Raw genomic sequence first — 18,511 nt, 5'->3', positions numbered from 1 at the left:
TGGAATTTGGGGGACACGGGATTGGAAACTTTCACACTGGTGCTTCCTTCACCAGTACTTATTATTAACCTTGCAGTGACCAGTGCTCATGGCACTACATTTGCTACTTGCACGTGATGAAAGTATTCATTATTGTCTGGGTAGAACTCCCAATTCTATCTTAGTAAAATGAAAAGGAAGAAGACACCACCTTATGGTGCCTTTCAGCATTTGCATGTTTCAAATGAAGTATTTACTTATTTGATTCTCAAGGAGACAGATTACTAAATTGGTGAAAGGAAACAATCAAAAAAAAAAAAAAAAAAAAAAACAGCTGGAAAAATTGCCTGAAACAGAACTAGTGCATGTCTCGACCATGAACAAGTAAAGTAGGCCAAATAAGTATTGAACAAGTTAACGCGTTTTCCTGTAAGTATATTTCTGATGGTGCTAGTGACATGAAATAGTCACTTGATATGAGTAACAATCAAAGTAATTCACACATATAAAACAAATATGTAAGTCATGAATTAAGCTATTTGTACTAAAGTGGAATGACAGAGGGAATGAGTTGGGAAGCCAAGGAACAAGTTGAAATCTATTTCTGTTACGTGCAAATTAATATCAGGTAGTTTAGTCCTAATCGATGGCCTCAATTCCAAGGTGTCACAACAGAAACATCTCATGACAGGTAAACGCAAACAGCTCTCTGAAGACTGTTGAAAGCTTATTGTTGCAAAATATATCAATAGCATCAGTTACAGACGTATATCTAAACTTCTGCTGCTTATCATCTGGACAAGCCAATGAACTATTGAGAGAATATAGTCTGATCAGATGAGACCTAAATTCTCTATCAATAGAGAAATATATTTACTGAGAAAAATGTTGGCGCGTTCAGTACTTGAATAGAATATTTCCCCTGCTGTAGCAGATTTACTCATTCGATCGCCCACTCTTACTTCCCGTTGTATGCCCATGTCGCGCAGTCATTTCCATTTTTGTTGCATTTCTAACTCCATTAATGACGCATCTTCATCAGTTTTATCAGCGTGTAATATTCTCTGTGATAGGTGTTGGTGGGAGGAATGAATGGTGATCTTGTCTCAAGATGTTCTGCGGTTCATGCAGTGTCATTAAAAATCTAATTCTGATATTCTCCAGTTTTTTATGCTGTTTTTTTTCCATCTAACTTGGTGCGCATACAAAAGGCCCAATCAGTGAGCTGGCTCCATATTACATAATCCAATTAATTCAGCATATGTGGCTGCAATCACTGATTACATTGTCTATTTAATGGATTTTTCCAGGCATCTTAATCTGGCTTTTTAACAAGAAATGCCAAACTTCATGCATGCTTGAAAAGATTAAACTGGCAAATGGAGTGAACTGTAACACACTTTGAGAAGATGATGCTTTTCTTTTGGTGTGAAGATTAATTGATTATTCTTCTAAGGCTACTGTGGGTGGCCATGTTCAGATATGTTCAGACTCTACACTGAGTGAACTTTATAATGGGACTCGTGCCATGTTTTAAGTTGGGAGAGAAAAGGGGAAAAACAGAAACATCTGAGTCACACAGAACCGACTGAAGTCATGCCAACACTGTGGCATTGGGGTCTGCTTTTAAAGCTACAGTGCAGTCTTTTGACAGTGATGCATTTGTAGTTGAGTACAGAAGAGCCAAAAATCTCACTGGATTGGCAATGAGACAATGACAAAGGCCTCAGCTCTAAGGGTGTTTGACACTAAACCAAGATGATTTGAGTATTATCAGTGTCATAGTTGCTCCATTTTTACATACAGCAGCAAGAGCAATAAATATTTCGTATGTTCATTCTCTGTGTGAATATGCTCCAGTTCATTTTAAAGTTAAAGAACATTTTATGCTAACCTTTCATTTCAATTCAAATATTTTGTCCAGAGACAAATATTCTCCAAATACTCAAGATGTGCACATAATAATCTGTAATAATTTTCCCTTCTAACAATCAAAGTAAGATCATTATTTAAAGAATAAAAGCCCTTATTGGTTTATCTAATGTGTAAAAGTTTTCGTATATACAAGTTTATCTATGTTTAAAAAGAATTATGTGAATGATGTTTTAGTTTGGGCATTACCACTGTGCCAATACCGGGCATCCCAATATATGTTTAGAGACTAAAAACATGAGCATATAAGCTAAAAGGCCCAGAAACAAAGATATGTAGTAGTGTAACAGGGGAAGGGAGCAGAAAAAAATCAAAAAATCTATTTCATTGCATTTCTCTCAGTTAAGTTTATAGCACCCAGATAATTTAAGTCACACCACCCAGACTGTGTAATCTTATAAGGGAGATAAGTCTCTGGAAAACCCTCCCCATTAACAAGCATTGTATGGATTTATGCTTCTACGTTAAATCTATGCCATAGGTACACGATGACCACAAACTCTTCTCAAACCCTGTGCTGTAACTTGGGTGGTAATCTGTAATGTAACTACATGTCGACATAGCTTGCAACGACTTTAACTAGTCCATTCGGTCCTAGTGTTTCCTCCTGTGCACTTCCAGCTGCTACTTCTGTTGCTATTTTTCAAATTGATTTGAAGAGAGAAATTGCAGAGCAGCAGGGGTGTACCACGCACAGGCATAGGGTCAACAGCATCAGCCACTTACATTGGTTGCGTGGTTCTTTGTAGATTCTGCACAGATGTAAGAATTAAGCTTCTCTTGTATTCTTCCAGGATATAGCAATGATCAGTAAGTACATGCAGACACCATTATTTACCAGCTGCAACAATATGGCTTGTTGTTGTTACCGTGTGAAACTGTGTGTTTGTCTGTGTGTTTCTGGAGGCACATGGGCCAGCATTTTTATGTCTGTCTGTGGGTAGACTTTGTCAATGTGATGACACTAAAACCCTGAAAGACGCAGTCAGGTGAGTTTACATGTGTACAGCTGAGGTCAAAATGAAAGCAGAGTTGGAAGTTGGATGTGGTGTTCAGCATTTTTGTTTATTCTTATTTATCTAACTTCCCATATCATAATCGTCATCTTCATGCTGCCTAAATATATACAGTGATGACCAGCTATCAAAGTGTAGCTAGGATTATTTTGTCCTTGTGAGTCTCTGTGTGTGTTTGCATGTGTCATCACAGCAAAATGTGGTTCTGCAGATACCAACTGGTGCAGCAACAACTACAAAGGTAGCTTTGAATACTTTGGGAAATGTTTCTGAGTCAACGGTGTCGCAACCCTGCATGATACACAGAGCTTCACCGTTGAATTATTAAAAACAGACAAATAGTATCTTTAACATGAAAATGTGGATTAAGGTAGGCTGGTTTAACTCTAATCCTATCTTTGAACCACATATAACAAATAAAGGATGCATGGCATGTCAAAGGCCAGGGTTTGTGTGCAAATAGTAGCTCCTACATTCTGGCTAATGTCACTTAAATATCTCTGGTGATTCCCGATTCCCTACTAATTCACTTACTTTCCATAGTCCAATTACATGTGCTATTAGTCACACATAAAAATGACCTGAGGCTATAGTTTTAATACATTTCCCTCTAAAATGAAATGATTGTGAGACCAACACCATTTGCTTCTGGAAAATAATTTTGAAGACTAGCTTTACTAAAACCTGTATTTATCTCATCAGGTTCTTTGGTCTTTTCCATATAACACTACCCTTTGATATATAATACAGTTGATTATCCAGACAGATACAACTTGTCCAGGACCATCTGTGATGACTTTGAGCTGCTGGAGTTAAAGCTAGTCTCAGAGCTCATTATTATTTTGGGATTACGAGGTATGTTAAGAAAGAAAATGAAGACAACTGTACTTAACCTTTTTTCCAGCCAGGTGCAACGGACTTTGTTAAGCATATTGGTGAGATTTTTAGATCTGTTGGTAGGATGCCCCATTTTCAGTTTGATTAGAGGGATTCACCTGCATCACTGTTAATTGTCAATATAGAAACTTTTGAAAAATAAAATGTAATCTGAAAAAAAAAAGACTGTGCAAAAGCTGTTTAAATTACTGGACCAAGGAATGACGAGGCACATTCAACAAACTGAATGCATCTTCATGCAATGCATTAAGAAACAAAATGCAATACAAAAAGGTGCTACTTGGAATGCATCTGCATTCCCAAACCTCCTTCTGTCTTTTAGCCTTGACTGTAAGATTCTTGAAGGAAGCTGATGCGGCAGTGCTGGAGCCTAAATTTATTATCAGTGAGCTGTATCACCCTTCTCTCTGGTACACTACAGGAAGGACGACTAGAGGGAAGTCTTGATTTGGATTGTGTTGCTTGTTCATACCACTCTACTGGTCTGAAAATATCCCAGACAAGTCTGCTCCATGCTCTTTATTCGTCCAGTCACCAGACCTATCTGCTAATATTAGATCAGTCTCTCTTCAGCTAAAGGGCATACCTCTTGTAGTGTAAACACATCTTGGTCTCCCTACAGTTTCCTGATTTTCACCGTATTTCATGTAAGCAGAACTTTTTTTGTATTTGTATTAAAAGAAAAGTACTTACTTTCTAAATAAATGCAACATTTTAAAATACTGTAAGATCAATGCGGGCTTTTGGGGATGAAACTATTGTAATGATGTTTGCCTCTTCTTAAGAAGTTACCTGTGATTATGAAACCCAAGAGTGGACCCTGTAGCCAGCAAAGAAGTTGCGGGTCTTATGTGGGGAGACAAAAATCCAGTTAATGACAACTTTTGGATGTAATTGTATGTTGAATGGTCATAAGATTACTGCTTGGGATGATTTTTACTTTAGGTAATGTTTACAAAAATAGGCATATTGCAACAAAATGACAAACTGCTCTGTGAGCTACATTTTAAAGGACACATAGTCAAGGCTATTACAAAATGTCCACAGCACTGCTGTCACCAATTATATTGTCTGTACCTATTTATTGTTCCTAGGGATGTTTCACAAGCACCAGTACTACTTCAAACAGCTAGAACCAGTTTGGTCTTTATATTTCCAAATTAGTGTTAATTCTGGAGTCTTGCACAAAGAAACTGAAATGAGGTTGTGACAGAAATGGAAAATTAGAGAAATGCATATTACAGAAGCCTCCGTGGTGGCATTGATGAGTCAAATCAACTTTATGACATCCTACCTAACCATCCTAGCTAACCACGGGCTATTGAAATCTACTGTATGTTTTTATCTAGTAAAAATGCCAACGACATGTAGCCAGTCATAAGAATCCATTATAAATTTTGACTGTGTTGCCCTTGAAGGCACAGTGAAGCAATTGTTCTTCTTGTTAATAGGCTTTGGCATAATAATATTAGAGTAATTGGGGTCAAGGAAAATTAAATTCCCCAAAGATCAAGCTAAAACTGTGACAAATTGTTCCTAAACTTTTCTGACTAAACCTGGTCCTGGAGTGTGATAGGGAACAAGGAAAAACACAGTCATTGAAACCATTTCCTAACTCCCAAAAGGGATATAAAGCTGGTAAAGAATGCCAGTCAGGCACTCCTGACTGGCATTCTTTACTGCTTCCAGTTATTAAAGCATTTTGCACAACCTCCTTGTCCTCTGCTGTCCTTCAGAGCAGTTTAAGTGTAGAGATGCCTGACACTTTCTCCCACCTCTGGTTGGACCATTTTTGTTAGTCCTCTGTGTATGTTGGTGGCAGCAGCAGATGCGGGATCCCTAGGGAGCCGCTGCTGGTTCAGATAAGCGGAGCCTTTCATCAGCGCGGTAGTTTTGGCACATACACTGGTGCAGGGGAGAGCAGCAACTAAATGCCGGGCATTGTTGTTGGTCCAGTCCAGGTGATGGGATGAACGCCGTTGCAGTCATTGACAGAGACATTAGTATTCACTGGCCAGTTACTATGCAGGGAAGGAATGCTGTGATCTGAACTGTCTTCAGCCTTGTTGCTTGGTATGCACGGCCACTTTTTGTTTTTATAAGGCAGACATCAGCTAAATCCTGATGAGTCAGTGTGCAGCTTATCATGTGATAAAAAGTCTTTGTATTTTACACTGTTGGGCAAACAAAAAATATGTTTGAAGATTTTAGCTCAAGTGCAGCAGACTTTTAAAACATTATATACACCAACCAATTAATAATTTGAGAACAACAGTTGATACTTACGCCCCCCTCATTCATTTCCTTTCTTCTGTTGTTATGGAAACACATTATCACACATTTATAAATAGAGATTGACACATCGTCTGTCCATCACATCAAATTCACATGTTTAATCAGCCAGTAAAAATGTACCAAACTATCTTCTGCCAGCACTTTGTTGCTGAGTCACACATTGGGCTTGTTAAAAATCACAACATCCATAATCCATGTTGGAAAGTAAACTTATGCTTAGCAAAGGACCTACATCTAGAAGAACAGGGACCTGTTTTTAGTGCATGTAAACCCCTACATATGCACATGCTCGACTGGTTGCAGAAGCTTTGAATGGTGAGTGGAGGGAAGGCTGACTACTGTCTTCATTGTTTTCCCTTTTTCCCCGTTTATATTTTTACTTTTCTAGATTTCTGCCTATAGCTGTTTAAGTAACTTCCCCTAATTAATGAGCCTTTCCTCAGTTATAAATAAGTAAAGTCTAAGGTGCAGTCGCATCTACTTAAACCTTTGTTCTCACACACACAGAGCCTGGTCTGGCTTTGAGCCTGTGCTTGTTGTTTACACTAGGCTTCCTGTGTGTCTGGGCCCCTTGCCCTCTTACATCATCCTATTCGGTGCAGGAGGGACTCAACGGGGTGAAGGGGTGATGGGTTAGGCAGTAAGCAATGAGGTAGTTCATTACTCCCCAGGCCCATCCTAAATGAGATGCAGATCCATTCTCCTTGTTTCCTGACCCTCCCTCCCCCCTTTGTTACCGCCCTTTTCCCTTTCCAGTCTTTTGATTTTATACTCCAAGGCTCAATACTGTTGCCTCACCTCTTGGTAGGCCCATTTACATTTTCCTGGGAATGTGCTGCATTTCCACTCTCTTTATCTGTTGTTGTTTTATTTATTTGTATTTTTAGTCAATTTTATAGGTGGTGTAACACTGTTCATTTTTTCTTCTTATCTGTTTGGGGTGTACATAGGAGTAAAGCTCTTGGCTTCATAAATTTTCCATTATATTCTTACTCTGATTTGTGTCTTGCCAAAAACATTGGCAGAGCTCTGGGATGACAAGAAAATGTTTAAAGCTTTCCACTACTTCGATGTATTTCTCACAAAGGACTGCCTGCCAGAGTTTCACATTTATACGTTTTACAGCTCTTCCTGGCTGAAAGTATTCCTCCCTGAGTTGCAAACGAGCAGTCGCTGCCATAAGAATGCGCTGTTGTTTGTGCAGTTTGCTGACTCTGTCATATAGTGAGTCATGTGTTTTGCTTTGCTACATAGAATAAGTTTTTGTTATCCTGGATCACAGTTCCCCTGTGAGGTTGATGAACAGGTAGAAATAAACAGCTGTGTGGTATATTATTTGAGAGTACAAACACGTCTGCCTGTCAGAATCTGTGGTTTTTATATTTGTGCTAAGAAAAAAGAATTTTCATTGGAATGCAAAGGGCTGTTCCAAGGACATAGCCTTTCTCACCGCTGCTTCATTTCTCAATAGTTATTTTTTATTGTTTGAACAAAGAAAATATTTCTAGTCTGTTGTTACTGAAATAATTAACCTGGAAAGATTTTTCTGCATTGCAGTTTATGGTGTGACTGTTTAGGAGGTGGAAAAATGGCTCTGCGGCGTGGGTATTCATACACCTGTTCTAACAAAGTAATATGCTGTGAAATTGGATTTATGCTTAATCACATTTTGTGTGGCAGTAGAACCAGTTGCCCCAGTTTTAACTTGGCCCTTTACCCACAATATCTTCAGTCGGACTGTAAAGCGCTAAATTCCTTTGTAATTGTGCTTTGGGGATGAATGTACAATGGACGTCATTAGACGCTGTGCTCTGTGCTTTCCCAACTCAACATTTGAAGTTTCATGCTGTGGTTCCAACTGAAAAATGGGACTGAGTTTCTGCTAATTACCTGCTGATTCTCAACCTGTCATTTTGCTCCCACACTGTGCTTATGCATCCGTGCATACACTCACTTCTGCAGGGATTTCTTTACCATTTTTGCCAATTTTTATAGATACTTTGTGCCATTCTGTCACTTTTATATGTAAATGTGCTTCAGCTTGGTGCAGTAGGCTTTGTTCAACACCTGCAGCTAGAGAGGCCACACAGGAGAACTGATGGGGGTAACAGAGATGTGGTTGAGCTGTATGTTCAACCGAATCATACACAGCATGCTACAGATTCCCGAACGGCCTCTGACCCACTTTACAGAGTCTCTTGGTTTCCTCATGCCCATTTAATATGCAGGGGAACAAAACAAAGCATCCACACCAGGACATCATGTCTTTTTGTTGCTGTTAAACATGACTTTCTTTGCTCATACTACAAAGCTGAATCATTGACAGAGATGCTAGAGGTACACACCGCAGTCAGCATCCTGTGTGAGATTTTATCAAGCTTGTGAAATAATGACCAAATGCACTGTGTATTGTTTTTCTCTGCACTTCCAATAATAAGATGGACCAAAGTGTTTTTCCATGTTCGTGCTTGGTGGAGACTCCAGCTCTCAGAGGAAGCTGATGTGCATTGATTTATGAATAATGTAAGTGACAAGCAGGTGGTCTAATGGCTTTCGGTTGTTGGAAACTGCCGCGTAAATACAGAGAGGGTGTAGTTATAGGTTAATTAAGAACAACCTTAGGTGGTAGAGTCTCACTGTTATTGTCCCCCATAAAGTTGGGAAGATGTTTAAAATGGAAGTAAATATGAAATGCAATGATTTGGCCATTAAACACAACTTTGTATTTTATTTATTTTTCTTTTTAAGACATCCTTATCTCAACATTTGATGTTGAAAAGTAAAAAAAGAAAGGCACATTTGCCTGTCGCCTCTTCGAAATACCAGTTCTGAAAACACCATGACGTGAGTCATAATGCAATAGAATTAGGTGGATAATTGTCTTTTGGCAATGATTTCACATATAAATGCTCCAAATGAGAACATTTTGTTGTGCAAGAGCTAGATAATTTCATTAGCTTTGCTCAAGCCAGTTTCAGAACATTTACAACACCGAATTTGTAAACTGCAGAATTAGATTAGTGCCATGCGTTTCGTCATTGCATTTAGCTCACTTGTGCAAATATTACTCAAGCATTCTGTTCAAAGTGCCACATTAGTGTGTCCCCGTTGTGTTTGCTCTTAGGGGTCACTGCATGGACAGCTTTCCAAATGCACCAGCACCCATTACTGTCAGCTAAAGACATGCAATAGTCCGCAAATTAGAGCAATTACGTAACTACTAACTTAGCAGACGTCTTTAACATTTTTATGTTGAAGGTGATAAGTGGAGGATACTTGTGAGCAAACTTGTGCTGACATTCTGTGCACGGCTTCACAATTCATTGTGTGCATCCTTGGTTCCTGGCTTTGTGTCTCCTGTGTTTATATGCAGTTTTGAAAGTCAGTGAATTAGTGCAGAACCATCGACATATACAGTACTGTGCAAAACTCTGTTAACCCTCATTTCTTTATATTTTGTTTCCAAGAAGCCAAGGTTTCTTGTTATCTGTTCAGTGCTCTTGAGCAATACTTATGCTCAATGCTTTCTGAAAAATCTTCAAAGTTTTTCTTTGGATATTGGCTGCTTTTTCACTCATTTTCAGGCCAGTCCTGGCCAAAAAAATCCATGGTACAATCCCGGAAGGACAGATGAATCTCTTGGGGGTTGCATAAGGGAGGACATGCAGCATAAAAATCTGCCAAATCAAATATGCAGCTTTACTTTGTGAGTTAGCTTTACTGACTCACAAATCATTCAAGCATAAAAAGGCACCTAACTCAAGGGATGAAGCAGTGATGAGTGTACATCAATTACAACTACCACCCTCTGACAAAAACACATAATTTGTTTCCATTTCTTTAGATGAATGTACAAAAAAAATGGTGTGATGGGGATAAAATAGCATTTTTGCACTATTAAGATGACTCCCAAGAGCTATTAGCCACAAATTTCACATCTTGGCAGAGTGCACAGTAAAAAATGGTAAATGGCCTGTATTTGTATAGCGCTTTACTAGTCCCTAAGGACCCCAAAGCGCTTTACACTACATTTAGTCATCCACCCATTCACAGACTGCTGATGGCAAGCTACATTGTAGCCACAGCCGCCCTGGGGCGCACTGACAGAGGCGAGGCTGCCGGACACTGGCGCCACCGGGCCCTCTGACCACCACCAATAGGCAACGGGCGAAGTGTCTTGCCCAAGGACACAACGACCGAGACTGTTGGAGCCGGGGCTCGAACCGGCAACCTTCCGATTACAAGACTGCCAACTCTTAAGCCACGATCGCCCCGTGTATCCTTAAATTTGAGAAAACTGAACAAATAGGGTTCAAAAGAAGAAATGGCAGGTCTACAAAAACTATGTACAGCAGAGCGCTGTATAAATCAACCCTTGTTTCAGTCTCTTGATACACAGCAGCAGTCCTCTCCCTCAACTCCCATCCAGTTTTTCTACCTCAGGTTTCATTGCTATTCGTTGTCACTACCACCTACACAACAGAGTATTCTATGTTCTCATTCTCTTCATCACTGCCAATATACAGTACAGTAACCCCGTCACCAGCTACACACAGTCCTACGAGTTAGTTCTTTGTGGTTCCAGTTCCCAGGTGTATGGAAAAGTGCTCACAGAGTATAATGTTAGAGCTGTACCAGCTCCTACCACATTTGGTAGTCTAGCTGTCATATCTGCCCTCTGGGATGTGTGAGAAAAAAGGGCCAGATGATAAATTCCAAGATAAGGTTTGTGTGAGTCATCACATGAGACTTCACGTCATCACCTGAGACTTCACAGTGGTCCAATACCTGAGGTTCTGTGTAGCAAAAAAATGTAGCAGGGTTTGATTACCAAATCACAAGAATAGTTTTCTGTGCAGAGACATAATCTGGATGATTTAACTTGACCAAATCCAGTAAAAATATCCCTTCTTGTTGTATTACATTGCGTAATTTCCTGTGGTATTTTTTCCCCTTTGAAACATTATTGGCTCTTATATTAGCCTTTTTTACGCAGGCTTGCACCGAACAGATTTTAGTGCTCATCGTCTACGTTCCGCCTATCTCACCACCATCCCCCTCTTCCTTTCCGCTCTCACTGTCATTGCAGTGTTTTGGCTGCTGTCCCGTTGCTATGCAGAGACCACAACAATGGCCCCTCTCTGTCACAGCACATCACTGCCCGAGGAATGCTTATTTAATAGTGGCATGCTTTGACAATGAAATCGCATTGTCTTGTCTCCCAGCTGAACTCTTTCATAGACTCTTACTGCCTGTCAGCCTTTGTGCAGTTCAGGTTCATCAGCAACAGGCTTCATTTCCCAGATTGTTTACATAGCCTGTCTATGTGCCAAGCAGAGTTCAGACAACCTCTGCCATATGTCTTTATTACTTTTTGAATGCTACCAAGTGTCTGCAGTTGCAGTAGTTGAAGGTTGACCAACTCTCTTGGATGACACTCATCCATACACATTGTTTTCAGTTTTTTATGCGTGTGTGCATTGACTTCCACAGTCCATTTAAGGCTTAAGAGGCACACTGTACAGTTTACACAAAAATTGATCAATTCCCTTTGAAGCTGCTCAGAATTGGCCTCGCTGCTGATTGTTCCTTTTCTATGCAAACTGTTGAACAGCACAGCATTTCTATAGTAAATCTTCAGCGCACTCACTGTCTTCGTGTGACAGCCCCCAACTGTCTGTGCTGTTTTTGGATAAGTCTGAATAATTTACAGCATGTTGCCCCAGTGTGTACCTTCAGACACTATACAGAAGACACTGTTCCCCAACATGGTTCCACGGGGAGTGCAGGGATACAGTGCTGAGTGGACAAAGCCAAGTGTCCCTGCCATGAGTGTCTTTGTTTGACCGTCAAATCCTGGGCAAACTAATGTTTGAGTTAGAGATTCAGCCTGCCAAATGTGAGTCATAGTGCTATTAGTGAAGCTGCCGTCCTAAAAGGCCACCCCAGCCCCCCTCCCAAAAAAACCCCCAAAATCTACAGATGACTGCTGAACCTGTGTGCTCCTGAGTCGTTTTCATTAAAAAAAGGAAGTTTAACCATTTTTGGATAGATGATTACTCTGATTTTGTTTTCCAATGACTCAATAGAATCATCAGGATGCCAAAAAGCAATTACAGTGTTTTGCTCTGCCAGAGACTCGGGCTATTTGTACAGGCCAGTCTGTCGATAAATCGGTAGCACAGTAGAAATGCTATTATGTGTAGAGACAGAAAAGGAGGCTTTGGACTTATCATCTCGTGCTTCTTGACAAATGGTGCAATCTCTGCAATTGATAATATTTTTCAGTCTTTGAAAGAATTTCGTACAGAAACGGAGACATCTCACTCGTTACTTTTGCAGTGTTCAGTTGGATTATTTTCTTTCGGTGGCGAGAATGTTGTTTTTAAAGATCCTCTCCTATTAGTCGACTCCACCTCACACTTCAAGAAATTTACGTCATGCACACTGAACTACTTCAAAGGCTCAGTAGTACATGGAATGAAGATAAACGGGTTGAGTTACGTATTCCTGTTACCTTTTGGCTCTTCATTTACTAACTTAAATTTATTTTGTATTTTTCTGTTCCACCAGCTCCCTGCCCAGTTCTAAACACAAACCCTGTGAGACCTGATCCAGAGGGGGAGAGCAGTCCTTTGAAGACGGACAACACCCAGAGGATGGATTCTCCAGCTAAGAAAGATACAGACCGAAGACGGACTACCCCTTCAAAATCTGACATTATCTCTCGATCACCTGCGTCACCAGCATCACCAGCCCTCAAGTCGAAACGAGGTGAGCAAAAATGAAAGATTTTACCTTTTGAAGTGTTCCTTAGATAGTGTTTAGCTGCTTAAAATTAATGGAGGCTGAATTTGGCCTGACTGGTAATGGTACAATTACATCTGATTTAAGCTGAGTGAACTCTGCTCTCTTGGGCCAGTATCGGAGTCACAGTGACCACAGGCTTTCAGACACAAAGCAAGATCCAATAGAGCTGCTGCAGGTTGTCTTTATGTGTTGGAACAGTCGCTGCACAGGATGTTATGTTATGTGAGAACAGCTTAGCCTGAACTATATTAGCATGGAAAATATCTCTGCAGAATATGAACAAATTAGCTTTTGGTAAGTGGATAGCTATTGGTGATCACTGCTATGCACTAATCTCCAATGAAAGGTGTGCAGATGGAACCTATATTGAAATTTCCATTTCAAAGAGTTATTCCAAGAAGGCATTGAGGTTTACGTGCCCTTTGCACTATAGTTGTTCCACACTGTTCCACTAGTACTCCATACAGTATTTGTCTTTCTCTTAAAAAAAACTTTTTATTTTTCAGCTAATAACATTTTACTGTGGTCATGATCTTTATTCTTTTAGAGTGAAGTGACAGGAATACACCCCACAAGTTCCAGATGTCTCCCAATCCTATAAAATACGGCACAGCTGGATACCTCCTTATGGTTATATTGAGATTTCTTGGTTTATTTGCCAAAGTCTGCCCTGTCCTGGGTCTCCAAACCTTTTGTAAGGTGTGCACTTTGCACACAGATATCATGAAAATGATAAGCACTCTTTAAGGAAACTGCCTTTGCTGTTTAAACATTTTTGCTAGACAGCTCAGTCTGACTTGTGTCCAAAAGATTCTGGTTGCTTCGCTGTTTCAGTGTTGTGATTATGCCAGATGTTAATGGTGGCAAAGGCCAAATTGTTAATTTAGTGAAAGTCTCTTAAGCATGCTCATTTTCTTGCATCCCGACTACTACCCCAGTAATCCGTATATCCTGCGCTGCTCCATTTGTAAAGTTTGGAGCCAAAGAAATAACAGAACTGACATTTTAAGAGCAAGCGTGAACAGTCTTGAGCTCAGACGCCGCACCTCGTAGTATTTTCTAGGCCAGTCTGTTTTCCTCTTGGACACCTTGTACATTTGACTTTATGATTAACATGGTGGTGAGTTGCGAACATCAGCAAGTAACACTTACCAAGGCCACGCACGTGGCATTTCCAACATACTATAAATATCAATGTAGGTCAGGGGTTGTTCTTAGGGGAGGCTGCATGGCAGATTGTTTTCGTCTTCATGATTTACACCTCCCCCTATTGGATGTTGCTGAAGAGTGATTTCCTTTGTGATTGATGCTGAACATCTGGACCGTAAAGATCGAGGAGGATGATGTAGACTAAAGGCTCAAGAATGATCAAGAATGCCGTCTGTGTCACTTTCTCAGTGGGTGGTACTAGGGTATGTTGGCTGTGGTAGAAATGGTATTTCACAGTAATTCATTTGGAGAGTCTGCAGAAATGAGATGCATACATACTGTTGAGGAAAAAAACATACAATTACAGGAAAAAATAATTAACCTTTGCCCAACTGAAATCTGTTTTAACATCTACTATAAGTGTTAATTTAATGTGGGTTACCAACCACATCTTAACACACTGTTCCATTGACTGTTTCTGTTAGTTGTAAATTATCTTTATTGATATATTCTTTGGCTCACATACCAAGACAAAGTGTGCCTTTGGCTTGTTTGAGGATTTTTCACTAGACATGCACAAAATTTAAATTACTGTGTCAGAAAGCTATGTTTATATAATTTAGTTATAACATATTCAAGTCACCCATACTACGAGATTTCTGGTATTTGCCACATGCCGCTGCTTCTATTTTTATGGGATTGGCTTGCTGGTAGAATTTTCTTAATTTTTTCCTGTTTTATTTTAATCTACTTAATAGAATACACATTATCTGTAGCCCTAGGTTGTGCGTCAGTGTTGACATTGTGATGTTAGTCAGTCAGTAAGTTTCCTGTCAATGCATTATGCCATGGATTTTCTTGTGGAGCCATTTAGAGATTAAATAGCCATCGCTGCAATGACTTTATAGCAGTGAAGAAGGCATTTACTGCATTTCTGTTTATATGAGGTCAGATGCATCATTGATGCCTCAAGTCAGTTTGCAGCTGAGGATGGTTTGAAATGGAGTGGTTTTCTGTGGGGCTTTTAGAAGATTGTAGAAGTTATGATTAAATGATGTATTCTCCATATCTTCAAAAGGTGCCCTTGACTTGTCAGCTTTAACTGATATCTTTGTAGGTGCGTTTCAAATAGATGGTTATGTACTGGGAGATGCAATGCTAGAAATCTGCAGATACTGAATCATTGTCAGAGTTTCATGGTTTGTTAGTTGTTTCAGATGTGCAAAACTGCTTCATAGCTGCTTTTTGCACCTGCAAAGAAACACGTACATGCCCAAGATTTAAAATACTGTTTCAGAAAGAAACTGAACCTCGAGTTGCTCCTGATGCGTTCATCGGAGTGTGAATGTGTGTGCAAATGGTAGATAGAAAGAAGTGTGTGTGTGTGTGTGTGTGTGAGAGAGAGAGAGGGAGAGAGAGAATGGGTGAATAAGACATGCTGGATAAAGCATTTTGAGTTCCCAAGTAGAGTGGAAAAGCGCTATGTAATAACCAGAATTTACAATTTACAATATATAAAGTGTCTGGAGATGATTTAATCAGTTGGGGATGATGCAAGGTGATACCTATCATTAATCCTCTTTCTTCTGCCTTCATTCTAATCTTAGATGCCATGAAGTCAGAAGACAGGCAGAAGCTTGCAAAAGAGCGGCGAGAGGAGAAAGCTAAATATCTTGGTAAGTAAAAACCAGGGGTGGGAGGCCATTTGTTTTAAATGGGTAGAGAGCTCCACCTGGTGTTAGGGTGGAGGAGGTTGTTAGCAGTTGTTTGGCTACTGGGTTGGCTTTAGGCTGCAAAAGGCATGCTCAATATTATACACACAGACACTTGGAGAGGATAAAAAGGTAGTTTGGACTTCTACAGAAAATGGGCCAAAATCAGTAAAAGCCAAGCCACCATTTTACCAAAGACAAGTGAGCATCTGTTTTCTGCATGTATGCTGAAACAGTCTTGAGCACTATTAAGATGCTTATTTATTGTTTTTGTATGAACAAAACCATTGCTGTAGCTCAACTGATACACATCACATCATTACAAAAATGCTGCACGAATGACAAACACTTACATGTTAATGGCGCTGAATATTTTATAACTTATGCAATGAGTTGTAAAAGCGCCCCAACTTACACTAATGCATTTTCAAGAAATGTCACAGCTCTACTTTTAGCACCTATGAGTTGTTTCTCTTTTTGTTTAACACGTGGCTCTCACATTATCACTTGGCTACTTGCCATGCACTGCTTTGCATGATTGACAGCTGCCTCTATCTTCTCTCTCACCCTTTACTCCTGCAGAAGAGCTCAGCAAGTTGCAAGGTAAGCCACTCACCTGTGTTTTTGTGGTGGTGGTGGTGGTGGTGCCAATGAAGACCCTTTTTGATCATTCAGTTTCACCTTAATAAAGTTCAGTAGTAATAGCTAGAGCTGGGGAATGCACCAAAAGCTCAATGATCATGCCTGTAAAGAGAAGCAGCATGTAGAATAATGACCACTTTTTCAGTAACAGTGTAACAAAAATCAAGCTTTTTTTGTAAATTTTTAAAGCATAATTACACTTTTTAAAAAAAATATATCAAGTTAAGTCCTGCAAAGACAAAACTTGCATATTGACTTTTGGTAATAAACCCAGCCCTAGAGCCTTTTTAATCCCCATAATGTTTCTTGTTTTAATCCTCCTCTTTTCCTGTGACAAAAATTTTAAATTTCGGCCTCCCTTTCTCTGAACATCATAAATATGTCTTAAACAAAAATCATGTGCTCACTAAACCATCATTTATGTGTGGAAACCCTGTTACTTAACAGGAAGTTGTGGGTGAGGAGAAGCCCGCCCTTACACTGACTGTTGTTTATCTACGTTCTAACAGCCGTCACCACAAAACTCTTTGGATTTAAAAAAAAAAATGTACAAACACCAAGCCACAAAACCACCATGATAATCATCTTACTGGATGAATTGATGGTTTGCTGCCGAATTTATCTTGGCTGTGAAATTATATATAAACAACTTTATGTTGCCAAACAGGATAAAAAAAGTTCAAAATGTTCTTAAAAGGGAAAATATGTAAATTAGTGTTCAGATACCGAGCCGAGTTGTATATCACTCAGCCTGTACGGATAGCGATACTTGCGTGAAAGTCACACAACACAGTTCTTTTTTTAAAGCTGGTTGTTGTCACACTCGTACTTTCTGTAAAACTTTGCTGTCTAATCCAAATGTGTGTTGGATGGCAGTAAGATGAGGTCAGCAGACTTCACACTGTGGATCAGTCTAATTGGGTGATCACTGTGGTACGCCAGATGGTAGGGGTCTGATCTAATACGCTCAGTCAGCTTGGGATAAAAGATGAGATCCTGCCAAAGCTTGTGTTTACAATATCAGCTTAAGGGATCTTATATCGCCAGAACCATTTCTAGTAGCAGAGGTATAAGTAGAAAAAAAAATACATATACGAGCTCATCTGCTATTGGATTTGTTCTGCTATAGTTGCATAGATAGATGCTACTCTCATACCCTGTCCATCTTTGGTGAGGAGGTATAAATACTTAATGTACCAGGGTTAGCACAGCCCTTTGGCAATGACTATTTAATGGCCATACTGTAGCAGGTCTAGATGCTGCTTGTCAGCGCTGATCATTGTCAGGAGAGAGTTGAGGAATGTCAGTGCCACTCTGGTACACTGTAACCGTCAAAACCCCAGCCAATATCCAGGTCATTTCCTCCTGCAACCCACACCTATATTCTGAAAAACCATTGCAACTGCGAGAGAATCAAATTTTAAAAACGTAATCAACAAATGTCACAGACCTGACTTGCATGGAAAGAGTGGAAACACTTGTGTGACCTAAAGGTTTCCCTTCTGAGAAGGGAGGAAACACTGGATGTGGAAAACTGTATTTGTAGGCGCTCCATTTCCTCCCCCTACTCGTCTCATCACTGCACAATAGGTGAATTATGAAACAGTTTCCACTGTGCTCTACTTAAAGTTCCCTAAAGCTTTAAGTCAGTGGAAGGTAGAGTTAAGGTACGTCTCAGGTATCGGGGCCATCGAACTCTGATACATGCACTGCAGCAGTTAGAAGTGTTTGCTGCAAGATGCTGACATGCAGGGCCTCAGTATAACTTTTATAAATTTCAGTTCCCCTAGCCTCCAGCACCTCTGCAATTATCCATCACTGTAGTCTGAAATCCACTACCAGATGATTTTGGTGCATCAAGTGCTTCAGGGCGCAAAGCTTTACTTCTTTGAAAAGCCGATTGTTCGTGGAGGTTTGTAGTTTAAAGAAGTACGAAGAGTTGTGTACACAGAGAGGCAGCTGCAAAAGCCTCCTTCATGCTGTTTTTGAATGGCTCGGTGACAAAGAGGTGATTTCCATATCAAAGTGTGTGGTTTACTGAAGCTGAAGTGTAAGCTGTATGTGATTACGATGACATAA

General features: G+C 39.9%; 1 protein-coding gene across 7 annotated transcripts in view; it reads left to right on the top strand.

The window, feature by feature from the left end:
- Positions 1-18,511, top strand: part of map7d1a (MAP7 domain containing 1a) — a 38,476-nt gene that overhangs the window by 3,178 nt on the left and 16,787 nt on the right. For 5 of the 7 annotated variants that reach the window (XM_025911709.1, XM_013274568.3, XM_013274570.3 and 2 more), the window contains exons 2-4: positions 12,693-12,893; positions 15,686-15,754; positions 16,373-16,393. In XM_025911709.1, the coding sequence (XP_025767494.1) occupies positions 12,693-12,893; positions 15,686-15,754; positions 16,373-16,393 (291 nt within the window). The remainder of the gene's footprint in view (positions 1-12,692; positions 12,894-15,685; positions 15,755-16,372; positions 16,394-18,511) is intronic. The other 2 variants (XM_005455299.4, XM_013274567.3) reach the window with 1 other exon arrangement.

The sequence above is a fragment of the Oreochromis niloticus genome, linkage group LG11 (assembly GCF_001858045.2).
Source record: "Oreochromis niloticus isolate F11D_XX linkage group LG11, O_niloticus_UMD_NMBU, whole genome shotgun sequence".
In the NCBI taxonomy this organism is placed as follows: Eukaryota; Metazoa; Chordata; class Actinopteri; order Cichliformes; family Cichlidae; genus Oreochromis; species Oreochromis niloticus.
Note: the sequence above shows the minus strand (reverse complement) of the source record. Positions and strands in the feature narration are given on the sequence as shown.